Source organism: Gorilla gorilla, chromosome 6 (assembly GCF_029281585.2).
Source record: "Gorilla gorilla gorilla isolate KB3781 chromosome 6, NHGRI_mGorGor1-v2.1_pri, whole genome shotgun sequence".
In the NCBI taxonomy this organism is placed as follows: Eukaryota; Metazoa; Chordata; class Mammalia; order Primates; family Hominidae; genus Gorilla; species Gorilla gorilla.
In genome coordinates this window covers 108,237,666-108,253,855 of record NC_073230.2, presented here as the reverse complement: position 1 = coordinate 108,253,855, position 16,190 = coordinate 108,237,666, and the positions used below count along the sequence as shown (strand labels likewise).

Sequence of the window (16,190 nt, the reverse complement as noted above, 5' to 3'; positions counted from 1 at the left end):
AGTATTTTACTTACTAACGATGAAATTGTATGTATAAAATTGTAAACACCTTGGGAAAGTAAAACATGTAATAGTCCCACTAATGATTCTTTTATACTTCTGGTACAAATATTGCTCTTTCTTCTTGATCTAACCACCACTTAAGTCTAAAAATAATTCATCTGACTTTATTTTTCATTTGATAGCATTGCATACAATAAGTTGGGTCCCAGTCAATGGCTCTGTGGAGTTGTAAAATTTACTAATTCTGGAACCCTGTATATATCAGTAGTCCATTGATTTTCAGTTCCAAATTTAAAAAAAATCTTTCTTTTGTCCATCATTACATTGAACCTTTGTGACCCAATTTTCAGTGATGTATTTTCATTCATCTATATATACTCTTTTTGAACATTTTTAATTTTTTTTTAAATTGACAAATAACATTGCATGCTTGTGTTGTGTCCAACACGCTATGTTGAAGTAAAAATACACTGTAGAATGGATAAATCTAGCTAATTAACAAATGTATTACTTCACAGTTATCATTTTTGTGGTAAGTGCACATAACACCTACTCTCTTTACATTTTTCAAGAATACAATATATCATCATTAACTATAGTCACCTTGCTGAACAGTAGATCTCTTGAAATTTATTCTTCCTATTTAACTGTAATTTTGTGTCCTTTGACCAACAACTCCCTTTCCCCTTGTTCCCCCCAACCACCCTAGCCCCTAGAAACCACCTTTCTACCTTGTTCTTTTCCATCACAACTGAATCTCTAGTTGACTGGCAGCTCTGATATACTTATCTCAAGAGTCATTGCTTTTGGCATGTTCAATAGTTTTTGTCTTAGTCTAAATTGTGGTATTAGCTCTTTCATTGTTTTGGCTTTCCATTTGTATTTTTACAAAATAAGAGAATACGTAAAAAAATAGATAATTGGTATATTGAAAACACACATCTATTGAAATGTTATTTAAACATGGAAATTTTTAATACGTTTTATCACCATTCTTATGTCATTGATCTTAGTACAAAAGGAATATAAAAATGCATTTGTAAGAATGCTTGTCTTTCCCTTTTACCTTTCATTTGCTTTTCCTGTGTCCATGTTACTTTCACTCTTGCTCAGAAACTAACAGAATTCTATGGTGTGTTAGGAAGCATATATTTCCTGGTGTCATTAGCACTTAACCCACATCTTTCAAAGTCACCAACCTCTGGGTAGTTACTGACAAGTGCTGTGGGTCTGTGTGCAGGCACAGAACCTGTGTGTAAGGGGCAAGGATGTTTCCTTTCCTTTAAGGAGCAAGTGCTGGGAATCCCACAGTTGGCTTCTGAAACACTTTTGCCACTGGGAGCAAATTAGACACAACGAAGGAATACTTAAATAAGTTTAAGTATTTAATTCATTTAATATTAAGTATTTAAGTGTTTAAATACTTAAAATATGAGGAAATTTGTTATGTGAAATATGCACGATTCTGAAGTGAGATGAAGTCCTTTTGTGTATAACCAAAATCAGGGAGAAAGTACAACTCATAATTGAATCAGAAGTAAATGCTTGCTTTGTATTCTTTATATAGGTCATCATTTTTATTTCAAAAACATATTTCTGTTTCAGTGAAACTGCATGTAAAATGTTTTATGCTTCATGTAAAATGTTTTATGCTTTATAGAAAAAATCTGTATATGGATTATTTTTATTCTTTCAATTAATTGAACACTTATTGAATTTATAGTCAAGGTAAAACAGTGCTGAGTTTTGAAAGAAGGAAAAAAAATAAAAGAGACATAAATCCTGACCTGAATGAATATATAAATGCTCTAAAAGGATTTAGGTAGAGTATTTTTCAAGTGTACAGGCAATATTGCAGGCAGTATTTAGGAGCCTAAGTAATATTGTTAATATAATTTAAAGTACCTTATCATTGTTCTCTAACTTGACTAATTGATTTTTAACTATACAAGTAAATAACAAACATTAACTTCAACGTCAAACAATTCAACCTATTTCTGTTTAAACAAAATAATATAACTCTTTATAACTTGTAACTAAAGGATTGCTTTCAGTGTTAAAAAGCTGACATTCAGAAAATGATTAGGGTGCAATAAAATAATAAATGTATCTGATTTTTATTTTATTAATAGTAAATCGTATTACTGACAGAGAAATTAGCTGATAAATATTTGCCTCCTTGCTTAACAAAAACATAATAAAATACTAAACAGAAAAATTATTAAATATTGATAGAGTACAAATAAATTTTCCTTAAGCTTCCAAACACATTTTTATAATAAATTTCCCATATGATAATACAATTGCAATTGAAAAAAAAGTCAGGTTTTTGAAAGCAAAAGGGAAAGAAATTACCTAATAGTAGCAGCTTTACGGTTCTTGCATCTCGCTCAGCATCCTCCTGAAGCTTTTTCTCCAGTTCTTTTGATCTTTTGGCTGACTCCTTGCTCTCTGAACTGATTCCACTTCCCATCTTGTGGTGGTAGATACTTGTCAGTTTATATGTTCAAATTTTTCAAATGTTGAGCACAGCTGTTGTTTGGACATAGGATGCAAGAGTAATGTTCTGCTGAAGTACCTAGCAGTCCATTCCCTAATGCTCTAAGATTCTGCTTTGACTAAGGAGATGCTTTCTCATCTGTCACCTGATCAGGTGGTAAAACCATACCACCCTGATGGAGGCTAGAGAGGAAGTTCATTATGCTTTCAAATTAAATGACTGCTTCGGGCACATCTTCGAAAACAGGCTTGTCTGCTTTATAGTATAAAATAAGGTAGAAAGTTGTCAAAATCTATACACTAGAGATGATCTACAATAAGCAATTCAAATAGAATGTTTCTCACTACTGGGCAATTTTTATTACTGTGATTAAAAGTTACTATTACTAATCAGTGATGCTTACATCTTATCTTCAGATATTTGGCTCTTCAATTTCTTTATAATCACTCCTGTATCACAATCAGAATATTTACATGTAAATTATCCAACTTTTATGGTCTGCCTATGCTTAGATTATTACTTAAATCTATTGAGCATCTATTAGCATCTGTCAGGGAACAAAAAAAATCTTTTTTTTTAACAATGGATACAAATACATATAGTTTTTATATTTGTACATATTGTATTGCTACAAATATGGAATTCAACACAGTTTTCTTAAATTATTGATTTTAGTCTCATAGGATCCATCTCTATAAATTGAGCTTTTGCCTCCTGTGAGAAAGTCAATCCATCAACATTAATTGAGGGCCCACTTGGTGTAGACACTGAACTATGTTCAATTTAGGCAGCGCATTAACTCTTTAGGGCCATTAAACAACAGCTGCTGTGCTGGAGGGACTCTTACTGATTTGGTACCAAGGGAATAAAAACCAATGTTCTTTGAAACAGCAGGTAATTTGGTTTTTCCTACAAACTAAAAACAGTAATTACACCTAAATAAGTTCCATAGCTTTCAACTACCCCAACAGATACTATGTACTTCTTGAAAATCTTCAGGATTGAGGGCAGAGATTGTTGCACAATTTTTTATTTATATGAAGCATAAAGTGCTTGGTAGATAGTCAATCAATATTTCCCTTATAAACAGAGTCGGTTGCCTGTGGCACATCTTTCAGTGTGCATTTTGGGATTTGTGAATGTGCTGAACCAGAAAATGCTAGAATACAGTCAATCCACCAACCTGTCAGTGGTGCTCTTCTTGTGGGATCATGAGCAAAGTTTGAACAGGTGAGTTTTTACATATTCATGCAACAAGAAAATAGGCTGCCAGATTAAATACATAGTCCTGCTTTGTTTACTTTTTCCACATTAAAAATATTAGGCTGAAGATACATAAACATAGTCAAAACTTCCTGGGTTCCGTTCTTCCAAAGCCATATTATGATAGTATAAAGATGGGCAGTGGTGGATAGGCAAGGATTTGTGCAAATCATGTGGTATTGCTTTTACAATGCAAAGGGCCTGTCCCAAAGGAAGGAGATTTGCACGGCCTAATGCTCACCTGTGAACACAAAGTCCACTCTGAAAGCAACACTTAGCACATTTAATCTCTTTTTGCCTAGTGCTTTTTTATAGAAATTGAATATAATAGCACCCTGAATAAACAGAATTCTTGCATGTTCTATGGCAGAAACGAACTGACAGGCTACATCATATAATTTGCATACAAGCATAAATATACCTCATAGCTTTTTGGCAGAGACGTACCCTGCTTTTAGGAACATACATGTTTTACTAAGGCTTCCTAATGGGATTACTAACTAAAACTGACCAAGTCTTTCAGGAGTAGGAGTATACATTTTCTGCACTGTATAAAACGATGAACTTCCACTTTTCTGTTGTAACCAGTAATGTTCATCAACTTGATGAGATTATCATGTTATTTTATCATCAGTGATTAAAATATTCTTGACATAAAATTCTAGGTATGTCTGTGTTACAGAGAGGGAGAGCAGGAGAGCTAGAGAGGAAAGCAAGACTCATTTCTCAGCCTTCTCCCCTGGGTGCCTCGGACACAGCATCATTAATGAGCTGGGCTTAATACAGCTATTAGTTCACATTGCTTCACTTAGTCATATAGCTTTCTGTACGTAAAGATATGAGGAAAATCAAAATAGTAAACTCCGCTAGCGTGGTGACAATATCTTACTAGCTTGAATGGTCTACATGGTATATGGCACAGTACTAGTTATAGTAAATGTTCAAAATTACTTCTTGCTGACAAACTGGTAGAGGCTGGAGGCCCTTTCTTTCTTGTGCTTAGTGACAGTATACTTAGGATATCTTTTCTAAAATTTTGCAGTGACTCAAAAAAATCAACAAAAAGCCAAATTTTAGTTTTAAATAGTGTCAGTATATACGATTGTAGCTATTAGTCCAACAGTCACACATTTGTTTCCTCAGTCTTAAAAGTAATAGCAGCATCCTCCTTTTCAATTGTTAAGCCCTGTTTGTTCTACAGTAAGGGAAAACTGATAGAAGATGACAACAGAAAAAAAAAAAAAAAGCTAAATTAGATGCTGTGACCATAAATTTTGTTTGTTCTTGAAAACAAGAAATGTGAAGCTAGCCAAAACACCAACATCATGTTAGAGTTTTATACATGCATACATACACACACACAGACATACACACATGTATGTAAGGTCAGTGCAAAAGTAATTGTGCTTTTGGTCATTTTAAAAGTAATTACAAAAAGCGCAATTACTTTTGCACCAACTTAATGTATGTTCCAGCTAGGAGAGATGGTTGCCCTGTGTACACACACTTGCACACACAGACACACACAAAAACGTGAATGCACAAGCCTATGCACACACACAAAAAGCAAGAGATTGTGTTGGAGTGCAGTGGTCTTTTAGAATAATCATTGAGAATGACGTTTAAGAATATTGTTTCTTTATTGCATCACAGTAAAATTGATTTGAGGACAAATACAGAGATTGAACCACACTTAACCTCCAATAGTCACTGAAATACCACAAGTATGGAGGATGAAAATAAATTTTCTGTTGCTATTTTTGGTTAGGATCTCTGTGGAATCTTCAGAAAGCAACATTAGCCTTTAAAAAGTTTGAATAATCACTATTCTACATCGATGATTAAACATATAGCTAGAGGTGACATGCAATTATTTGCTACCTGCTTTTAATAACCAGATTTCAATCTATGTTTTTGGAGATGTCTCTTTTGCCAGTATCACCTGCGTTTCTACGGTCATCAAGCTGAATTGCTCGTGGGGATGTTACCTGTGGCTGACTTCAATGACTTGAGGTTGCTACATCTTAGGGATGTCTCAATGGCTCAGCTAATGCTGGAAATTGCCAAAACAGGCTGTGATCAGTGTTACTCTTTATTTTGTTTCCAATCTTACAGGAGGTGTTGATTTCAGGCATTCTATCCCTAGGTGGTTTGAGTTGTGGCTGCCTTAGCAATGACCTTTATCCTTGTATATTCCCATGAAACTTGAGGCAAACCATCTCTCCTTTGCTAATGGTACTCAAATGTACACTTCAGGGAGCTCCAAGCCTGGTATTTCTTCCAGAGAGTTCATGCCTTTTGGGGCTTCCTAAGAGCAATCTTTTGATCTTGAGGGAATAAAGTAAACCTTACTCTTTCAAGTTAGTACATTCAGATGGTGCAACAAGTTTACATTGCCAACATTAAACAGCTCTTATGTATTAATAGGTAACACAAATATGTATTTTTTTCATTGGAGTTGATTTCTACCTTTCTACATTTTTTTATGAATTAGGATAGAATTTTATATATGATTATTGGATAAGAGTCACAACTGTTTCCCAGGGTCTCAAATTCTGTCTCTTTTAAGATTTTTAAAATATTGCTCTTTAACACATTTCTATTACTAACTCCCATAATCATATTTCTCAGCAGTTTCAGCCCTGATTGTTGCAACAGCTTCTCACTTAGGTTTCCTTACTCTAGGCTCCACTCTATCCCAGTCCAATCAGTCTGATTGTGCCAGGCTAAATTCCCTCAAAGGCAAGTTTAATTATTACTCATTTCTGGCTGGAAAAAACAAATGATTCTATATTTACTACTTCCTCCTGTGTTACTCCTGTAACATATGTTATTACTGAGTACATGAGTATACCATGTACTCAATAATATAGTTATCACTATCTAACTATCCAAATATAATTCCTGATCACAGGCAGACCTCAAGGATACTGCAGATTCTGTTCCAGACCACCGCAATAAAGTGAATATCACAGTAAAGTAATCACACAAATGTTTTAGTTTCCCAGGCCATATAAAAGTTATGTTTATACTATACTGTAGTCTATTAAGTGTGCAATAGCACTATGTCTAAAAAAGCAATGTGCATACCTTAACAAAAAAAATTGCTGAAAATGCTAACAATCCTCTGAGCCTTCAGCAATTTATAATCTTTTATAAATCACTGTGTAAATATTAAATAAATGTTTACAGATAAACACAATATATTAAACATCAAGAGGTGCAGTTTCATTGGCCATTGAACATGGTTTCAATACTTTTTAAAATTAAAGTATAGGAATATCGATAACTTGGAAAACAACACAAACTTGATTTTTACATAAAGCCTAACAAGAAAAGAGTTACTACTTCTTGTTGTCCTTGTTATATAACTTCTTAGGAGTATTTATATAGTAGTATATAAATAGTAATCTTTTTGTATATCATCAGAGCTCTGAGTTACCATGTGCATTGTCAATTTCAATATTTCAAAAGGAATCTTTTATTTTGAGCAGTAAGTCTCAATAGTGGGCTTAAAATATTTAGTAAACCAGGCTACAAAAAAATGTGCTGTCATCCAGGCTTTGTTTTTCCATTTATAGAGCACAGGCATAGCAGTATCAGTTTTAAGGACCCTAGGATTTTTGGAATGTTAAATGAGCATTGGCTTCAACTTAAAGTCACCAGCTGCATTAGCCCCTATAAAGAGTGTCAGCCTGTCCTTCAAAGCTCTGAAGCCGGACATTAACTTCCCTCTCTAGCTTCGAAAGTCCTAAGTAGCAGCTTCTTGTTATATGACTACTTAATGACATTGAAAATCTGCATTTATTGTAGCCATCTTCATCAATGATCTTAGCTAGATCTTCTGGATAATTTGCCACAGTTTCTGTATCAGCACTTGCTGTTTTGCTTTGCACTTTTATCTTCTGGAAACGGCTTGTTTCTTAAATCTCATGAACCAACCTCTGCTAGCTTCCAAGTTTTCTTCTGCAGCTCCCTCACCTTTTTCAGCCTTCATAGAATTGAAGAGAGTTAGAGCCTTACTCTAGATTAGGCTTTGTCTTAAGGGAATGTTGTGTTTGGTTTGATCTTCTATCCATGGCCACTCAAACTTTCTCCATATCAGCAATAAGCCTGTTTCACTTCCTTATCAGTTGTGTGTTCACTGGAGTGGCACTTTCAATTTATTTCAAAACTTTTCCTTTATATTCACAACTTGGCTAACTGTTTCAAGAGACCTAGCTTTCAGCTTATCATCTCATCTTTTGACCTGCCTTCTTCACTAAGCTTAATCATTTCCAGATTTTGATTTAAAGTGAGAGGCATGTGACTCTTCCTTTCACTTGAACACCTACAGGCCATTGTAGGGTTATTAATTGACCTAATTTTAATATTGTTTTGTGTCAAGGACTAGGAATGCTGAAGGAGAGGGAGAGAGAGGGGAACGGCCAGTTGGTGGAGCAGTCAGAACACACACGTGCATTACGTTTGTTGTCTTATATGGACACGGTTCATGGTACCCCAAAGCTATTACTATAGTAATACCAAAGATCACCTACAACTATAATAGATATAACAATAATTGTAAGTATGAAATGTTGAGAGAGTTACCAAAATATGATACACAGACACAAAGTGAGTACATGCTGTTGAAAAAATGATGCTGATAGACTTGCTCAAAGCAGGGATGACAAATACCTTTAATTTGTTAAAAAAAAAAACTCTCATATTTGCAAAGCACAATAAGTGAAGCACAATAAAATGAGTTATGCCTGTACTTCTCATAACAGTCTCTATTATAGGTGGGCTTTTACTCTTTCCGAACTAGGAGTCCCATTTTAGTTTTTACTCATTCTTCTTTTCCTCACTAGGGATATCTTGCTCTTCCACAGATGACTTTTTTTGCATAGTACTCATTCGTTAAGAAAGAACCTACCATTACACTTCACATCTACTAACATCCACTGGCTGATCTTTTATATTTTCTTTTCTTTTCTTTATTTTATTTATTTATTTTTTTTTGAGACAGGGCCTTGCACTGTCACGCAGGCCGTAGTGCTGGCACAATCACAGCTCACTTACAGCCTCAGCCTCCTGGGTTCAAGTGATCCTCCCACCCCAGCCTCCCAAGTAGCTTGGACTATAGGCACATGCCACTACACTTGGCTAATTTTTAATTTTTTAGGTTTTGTGTGTGTGTGTGTGAGAAAAGGTATTGCTCTGTCACCCAGGCTCAGTGACACGATCATAACTCGCTGCAGCCTTGACTTCCCAGGCTCCAGTGATCCTCCCACCTCAGCCTCCCAAGTAGGCGGAAACACAGGTGTGCACCACCATGCCTGGCTAATTTTTTTGTATGTTTGATAGAGATGGGGTTTTGCCATATTGCCCAGTCTGTTCTCAAACACCTGAGCTCAAGCAATCTACACACCTCAGCCTCCTAAAGTGCTGGGATTATTGGCGTGAGCCACCGCACTCTGCCTAATTTTTTAATTTTTTGTAGAGACAATGTCTCACTCTATTGCCCAGGCTTGTCTCAAACTCCTGGGATCCTCCTGCCTTGGCCTCCCAAGCTGCTGTTATTATAGGTGTGAGCCACCAGGCCCAGCCTGGGCGATTCTTCACTTCTGAGATCTCTCTAGAGGAATCTGCTGCAATTGGTTTGTCCTTCCTCATCAACCAGACAGTACACTTTCCAGTGGCCATTCTCTCTAGTTCTTCTCTTCGATTTGTGGGTTCTAAGCTGGTAGTACATAAAATAAAATTTTGTTTATTGAAATCATTGGAGAATGGTGGAAGATCAATAGATGTATAGTATTAAAGAGCTCTTTACTCTGTATTAAAATTGCATAATTCTCCTTCCCAAGTGATTTCAAATATGAAATTTTAGTTCTGGAATTTTAGGAATCTGTTTACCTAACAATGTTCTCCTGTTATATGTCAGGAATGAGAGTTTCAGCAGTAAACAAAATAGTTAGAGACATGCCTTCATAGAGCTTAATTTCTAGTATTTTTACCTGTGTATGTATGTATTTGTGAGGTTAAAATTTACACAGACAATAAGATACATCTGTAAAGTATATAGAATTATAGATGGTGACAGTTGCTAAGAAAAACCAAACAGAGAACAGAGGTAAGGAGCATGGGGATGGAGATGAAGATGAAAGGTTAGAATTTCACATAACGTGTCCAGAAAAAAAGCTCACAAAAAAAATAATTGTGTTAGAGTACGTTCTCTGAAAACTGACTTTAAGATGAAAAATACATACAGGAATTTTATTAGAAAGTGTTCTTTGAAACCACCCTTATAGGTGAGTCAGGGAAGCAATATCAGAAGAGGGAGGAATTGGATACACAGCAGTTGCAACAGAGAACTCAGCCAATCTTGTGGGGAGCTCTGAAGCTGAGATAGTTGTACAGATTTATATGAAAAAGAGACAAGAAGACTGGACTGTTGTATCTCTTTCAAGAAACAGAAAGTTAATGTATGTTTGCCCTGGAGAGAGGATAAAACTGATCCTTTTCTCTGAGGGTCATTTCTGAGCAAGGCCTAAGCTGTGACCTATCAGCCAAGGGAGTGATTTCTTAATCTTGAAGCGGAACTATGGGCAAAGTAGTTGAGTTTTGTTATAGTTCACCTCCCATATTACTTGGATGCAGGTAAGTTTAGTACACTCACTACATCTGGGCATGCCCAAGGATTGCAATTACTCTTTTTCCTAAGGAAACTTACAAGAAGGTGTTCAGTGAATCAAACTACAGCCCTTGTCAATGCTTGCTAGTTTCAAAACTGCAACTGTTACTCATCATCTCCCTATTCTTCGACCCATGCGAGGTTTCCTTCTCCTAGATTAACACCTAGGGTGATCATCTCTCCAAGTTTTTCCAGGACTGAAAGAATCCCTGAGACTTGGGACTTTTACTTTTAAAATGGGGACAGTGCTGGGAAAATCAGCACTGGGACTGGGACTACAGAATTTCTCAGGATGTGAGATTTTTAGTGCTAAATCTAGGAAAGCCACGGCAAACTGAGAAAAGGTGGTCATCTTACTAACACTTGTACTTGTGTATGTGGCTTTTCTGTTGAGATGATGCAGATTCTTTCATGATGAATTGCAGGCCCTTGAGCATCATACCGTTAACAGTCTGTGGCTTCTGCTCTTGCTGTTTACTATTAAGGTTGAGCAGGGAATAAATCAATAAACATCTCATCTGGTCACCTGGGTGCCGAGTGTATGCTGGCTTGATGTGATTGTGTAACAGTAGTCAGTCCTGCTCCTAATGACTAGAGTCAATTGTTCACACCTAGTTGGTGACTCCTTAAGAAGCCTGAAGTGATAAAAAGACAGCTGTAATTTACAGTTTAATAGGACCCTTATTGTGCACCTGGTGGAAGGATTGCCCTTTTGGAAACCAGAACTAGACCCCACAAAGTTGAATTTTGTAGACATAGGAAGCACAGATTCCCCACATGGGACATTGGGAAAGATGGTAAGTGAGGTCAATTCTACTTCCATCCCATAATTCTCAGGTGTGTCCCTTGTGACCTTAGGGACACAAGCACTGTATCTTTTTTAAAATGCATCTAGAATGTATATTGTATCCTGAGGATGGCTGTCATTTGCAAGCTGACAGATTCTGGGTGGTGCCGCATGAAATAGGACAAGTAGATTCCCTGGTCGTAGGTCCACTGTTATGTCTCCTTTTCTATAAATTGAGTCCATTGGTCCAATGCAATGTTATGGCATTCTGGCTCAGTAGATCAAATAGTCTATAAACCCCAGGAGAGTATTAAAACCAGTCAAAATGGATGTCCGTCTATTCCAGAGTAGAGACAAATGATTGGTATTCTGATGGGATTGTGCTCCATAGGGGAGTCAGTTAATTTTTGTTGCTGGTAGGTAGAACATTTGGCAGAGGCAGTAATTATGTCAGCCTTGGTAAGTGGGAGGTCATGCTGTCAGGCTCATGCATAGCCTCCATCCCTGTCTCCACGGCTACTTCATTCGTAAGCCCATTAGTGTAGCACTGGGGATCTTTGAGTCTGCCTATTGGTTACTCCAAGCCTCTTCCATGCTGGATGCTCATTACTGGGTGTTAACATGCCATACAAACCTTCAGCAGGTTCATTCACTCTCTTCCTCAGACCTCTTTGTCCCTCATCTTCTAGTCATTTCATTTCCAGGACCCAGAGCATCCAGCCAATTCATTGACAGCTATCCATACATATATTTTTACATTGTATTCTTTTTTTAATTCTTTTTTTTAAGACAGGGTCTTGCTGTGTGGCCCAGCCTGGAGTGCAGTGGCACAATCACAGCTGTTGCAGCCTCAAGCTCCTGGGCTCAAGCTACCACCGCCCCCACCCCACCTCCGCCTTGGCCTCCCGAGTAGCTAGGACTACAGGTGTGCATCACCACACTTGGCTAATTTTTAAATTTTTTGTTAGAGATGGGGTCTTGCTATGTTAATCAGGCTGGTCTTGAATTCCAGGTCTCACGTGATCCTCCTGCCTTGGCTTCCCAAAGTGATGGAATTACAGGCATGAGCCACCACCCAGGCCCATTTTGTTTTAAGAGTAATTTATCTTTTCACACAAAGTGGATAACCAGGTGTATTTGCCACAGCTCCACTCATTGGAAGGATTTCTTTTTCACAGGTGACTTTCAGTTACACCCAAAGAAGGCAAATGACACAGCAGCTGTATCATTATTGTTTATACTTGTCTATCAAGCTGAGCCACCTGTGAGCTTAGCTTGGCTTTTTTCCTCCTTCATTACCTGGCTATAAATGTCAGCTAAGGGAGGAGCATTGGTGACTATGCCACTTGATTATTCAGATTACTTGTGCCCGCTGGCCATGCTTGGGCCACATCCTGGGTATAATACTCTGACTGAACAATGGATTTCTGTTAAGCACACCCAAGTTTATGGTTTGGTAGGTCTTATGAAACCTATCTCTTGATGAGTAGCTCTGATCACATGGTCACCTGATGTCCTATTTTCCAATAGTCCAATTCCACCAAAGCTCAGTAGCGTGAAAATAGTGCTTCCAAATGGTATATATTTCTGCTATAGATGGCATTACTTTGCTCCCTATGGTTCTGTCTTATGTTTCTCCAATTGAGCTTTCCATTAATTCTACAAGACACCTTTTCTCACTGTAGACAACTATAATACAATGGTTTTCAACTGCAGGTGATTTTGCCCTCCACAGCTCATTTATGAATGTCTGGAGACATTTTTGGTTGGCACAAGTGGGAAAAAGGGATTGCTATCAGCATCTAGTGTCATCTGCTAAATATTCTACAAAGCACAGGACACTCCACCCCACCCCCTCACCCCTGTGCCACATACAACAAAGAACTATCTGACCTGAAATGTCAATAGTACTGAGGTTAAGAAACCCAGCTTTAGTACTGTAAGTCTATTGGGACATAGTCGCTCATATAGCAGAACTTCTCATATGACTTCCTAAACTTGCTGAAATCCCTTTGTTGTTCTGGAAGCCTTTTGTGTCATTTTATCAATAAGGTGGAGCTGGAATATGCTGTCTTTATAACCCAAGGAAATTTACAAGTGGTGTTTCATTAGGTACAAGAGTCAATAATTCGTTCTTTATTTCAGAGAAAGGCCCTGGCATGTTTCATACTACTGGACTCCTAGAAACTCTGCTGATCTGGCAAGGCCTTGAATCTCTTTAGGGCTTTTGACCATCTTCTAGAGTTAATGTGTCTTAACAAGGTTTCCAAATATACTTGTCACTTCTTGTTCATCTTTTCTTATTAACGTAATGTTATCAATACAGTGGATCTATACAATGTGCTGAGAAATGTTAAGACAGTTCAGGACTCTTTGGAATATTTATGACAGAGTATGAGAATGTTCACACAAATCAGGACAAGTCCATAAATGCTTACAGCCATTTATCTCACATGAATACGACTATTTCTGTTTCTCCTTCCAGATAGGAATGGAAAAAAAGATTTTCACGAAATCAGTGGCCACACACTATGTACTTGAGGTTTTGTTAATTTGCTCTAGCAAAGATACCACAATGGGCAAAGCAACTGCAATTAATGTTACTACTTAACTCCACTTGCAGCAGTACTTTGTCATCTGCCAGGATCTGTTTGGCTTGTACAGCTAGTCTCCTAAATTAAATAAGATATGATGGGGTCCACTATTCCTGAGTCCTTCATATATTTATGGTGACAACAGTGTGTGCCATTTCCTCTGGGGTGCAACATAGGTTTCATTTATTTTACCAGATGGTGTATTAGTCTGCTAAAGTTGCCATAAAAAAATACCGCACACTGGGTGACTTAAACAGCATAAATTTCTTTTTCTCACAGGTCTGGAAACTAAAAGTAAGAGACAAAGGTAGCGGTGGGTTGATTTTTGGTGAAACCTCTTCCTGACCTGTAGATGGCTTCCATTTTATAGACTGGCTACCCTTAGCCTCCTAATGATTACTCTTGATGCTTCTGATTGTTTATATTTAGCAATACTCATGTAAGAAGCTCATTTATTTTGCTCCAAGAACACTGATCATTTCTACTGATCATGTCCATAGGTCTCTGCAAGTCCGGATCTCCTGGCTGCTGCTCTGACTTTGACTTTCATTACCACATTGTATTTACTTCAGTTGTCATAATTAAATGCTAGCACCTGGCCTCTATTGTTTGGGGATCTTATTATCCCCATGCTTTGAAAGGATGCTTAGGTGTCGAGAAACACTTTCATCAAGTAGTGTAGTTTCAAGCACATTTTTTAAATTATTTTTTCTTTCCTCCTTTCCCCCAGTCTCAAGATGTAACCTTGAAACAAACTATAAAAATATTTTTCCTTAGTCTTAAAATATAGCCTTGAAATGTACTGTGAAACTGCACTCCTGTCACTTTCCCACATACACTCCTTTATCCCATGCACATTTATCGAACTGTGTGTTTGTTAAACTTACACAATGCACACATCTAACTATATGTTTAAGAAATTCCAGGGGCTAACTTAAAACAAACCAGGCATGAAGGCCCAGCTGCGGAATTCTCCTCCATGTAAAGATTGGCTCAAGTTGGATAATCTACAGCTCGGTAGCTGTCACGATGATGCCAGGCTGCACTCCAGGTGGGCAATAACTCAAAATAGGCATTGGAGCAAAACAGACAGCCCCTATACTCTACACAACTTCTGCATGCCTCCCATGTCAAGCTTCTCCTTTTTTAATCCCTGTCCTCAGCCCAAACTTTTGAAATGATTTTTTTGTTATCTTTTTTTTTTTTTTTTTTTTTTTTTTTTTTGAGATGGAGTCTCGCTCTGTCACCAGGCTGGAGTGCCGTGGCTCAATCTTCGCTCATTGCAACCTCCTCCTCCTGGGTTCAAGCAATTTTTGTGCCTCGGCCTCCCAAGTAGCTGGGATTACAGGCACATGCCACCAAACCCAGCTAATTTTTGTATTTTTAGAAGAAATGAGGTTTCACCAGGTTGGCCAGGATGGTCTCAACCTCCGATCCGTCCGCCTCAGCCTCCCAAAGTGCTAGGATTACAGGTGAGAGCCACCGCGCCCGGCCTGAAACGGTTTCTTTAAGACAAGAGACTTGACCGTTTTCCCACTGCTAGCTCAAGAATAAAATCACTTTCCTTCCACTGCACTTCCTTCTTGTTCACTGGCTTTGCAAGTGGCAAGCGGTGGAAACTGCCTTCAGCTACAAGAAGAGGTCTGTTACTGTTTTTTCTATTATCAACCCTGGCTGAAATCCCTCTCACTAGTGAATTCCTTTTAAATTTCAGTACACATAAAGCTTTCTGGCAACTTCTTGAAGTCTGATTTATTTTCCAGCCTTATGTATTAATATTATTCTTTCTAATATGTCAACTCTGAGTCTTTTGCCACCTTCCTCTGCCGTTTGTCATAGGACAACACTATATTCAGGCTTCCAAGAGTCTTCATAGAAAACATTAATGCTATCTCTCAGGGTGTTGAATCTGATACAAAAAAAGGGCTTCTCTCTGATATGTCTTCTTTATCCAACTTTATGTGTTATCTTCCTTTAATTCAGCACTCTTAGAATACAGTATCTTTCCTGAAATTTCACACTGGCTAGCTTCTGCAGCTCTTTTGGTATATGGTGGTACATGGTCTCTTTCTTCTGTTAGCAGGTCTAGAACTTGCCTGACTAGGTATGCTGTAAGTAGATTACAGTTATTAACTTGTTCTCCAGAAGGAGAAGAAAACATAGATCCCCACTAAGGTTTAAGGTGCATGTTATCTTATGAGACAAGAGCCTGGGCATTGGCTTCATGCAAGAGGGATTGCTAGCCTTTAAAAAGGAAGTATGCCACATCTTCCAGCCCAAAGGGTCCAGGGGAATTTAAGAATTCAAGATCTTTTGATGCATCAGCCCAGGCATCCTTATTCTAAATCTCAAGGTCCCACTCCTTCCCAG

The 16,190-nt window shown here is 37.6% G+C and overlaps 2 protein-coding genes across 3 annotated transcripts in view; one reads left to right on the top strand and one right to left on the bottom strand.

Annotated features, from left to right (window-relative positions):
* GNAT3 (G protein subunit alpha transducin 3) overlaps positions 1–2,614 on the bottom strand; it is a 55,053-nt gene extending 52,439 nt beyond the window's left edge. The window contains exon 1 of the mRNA XM_004045658.4: positions 2,359–2,614. Within this exon, the coding sequence (XP_004045706.1) occupies positions 2,359–2,476 (118 nt within the window). The 5' untranslated portion in view covers positions 2,477–2,614. The remainder of the gene's footprint in view (positions 1–2,358) is intronic.
* The window catches only part of CD36 (CD36 molecule (CD36 blood group)), a 191,877-nt gene that overhangs the window by 24,497 nt on the left and 151,190 nt on the right, over positions 1–16,190 (top strand). The gene's annotated exons all lie outside the window — the stretch shown is intronic.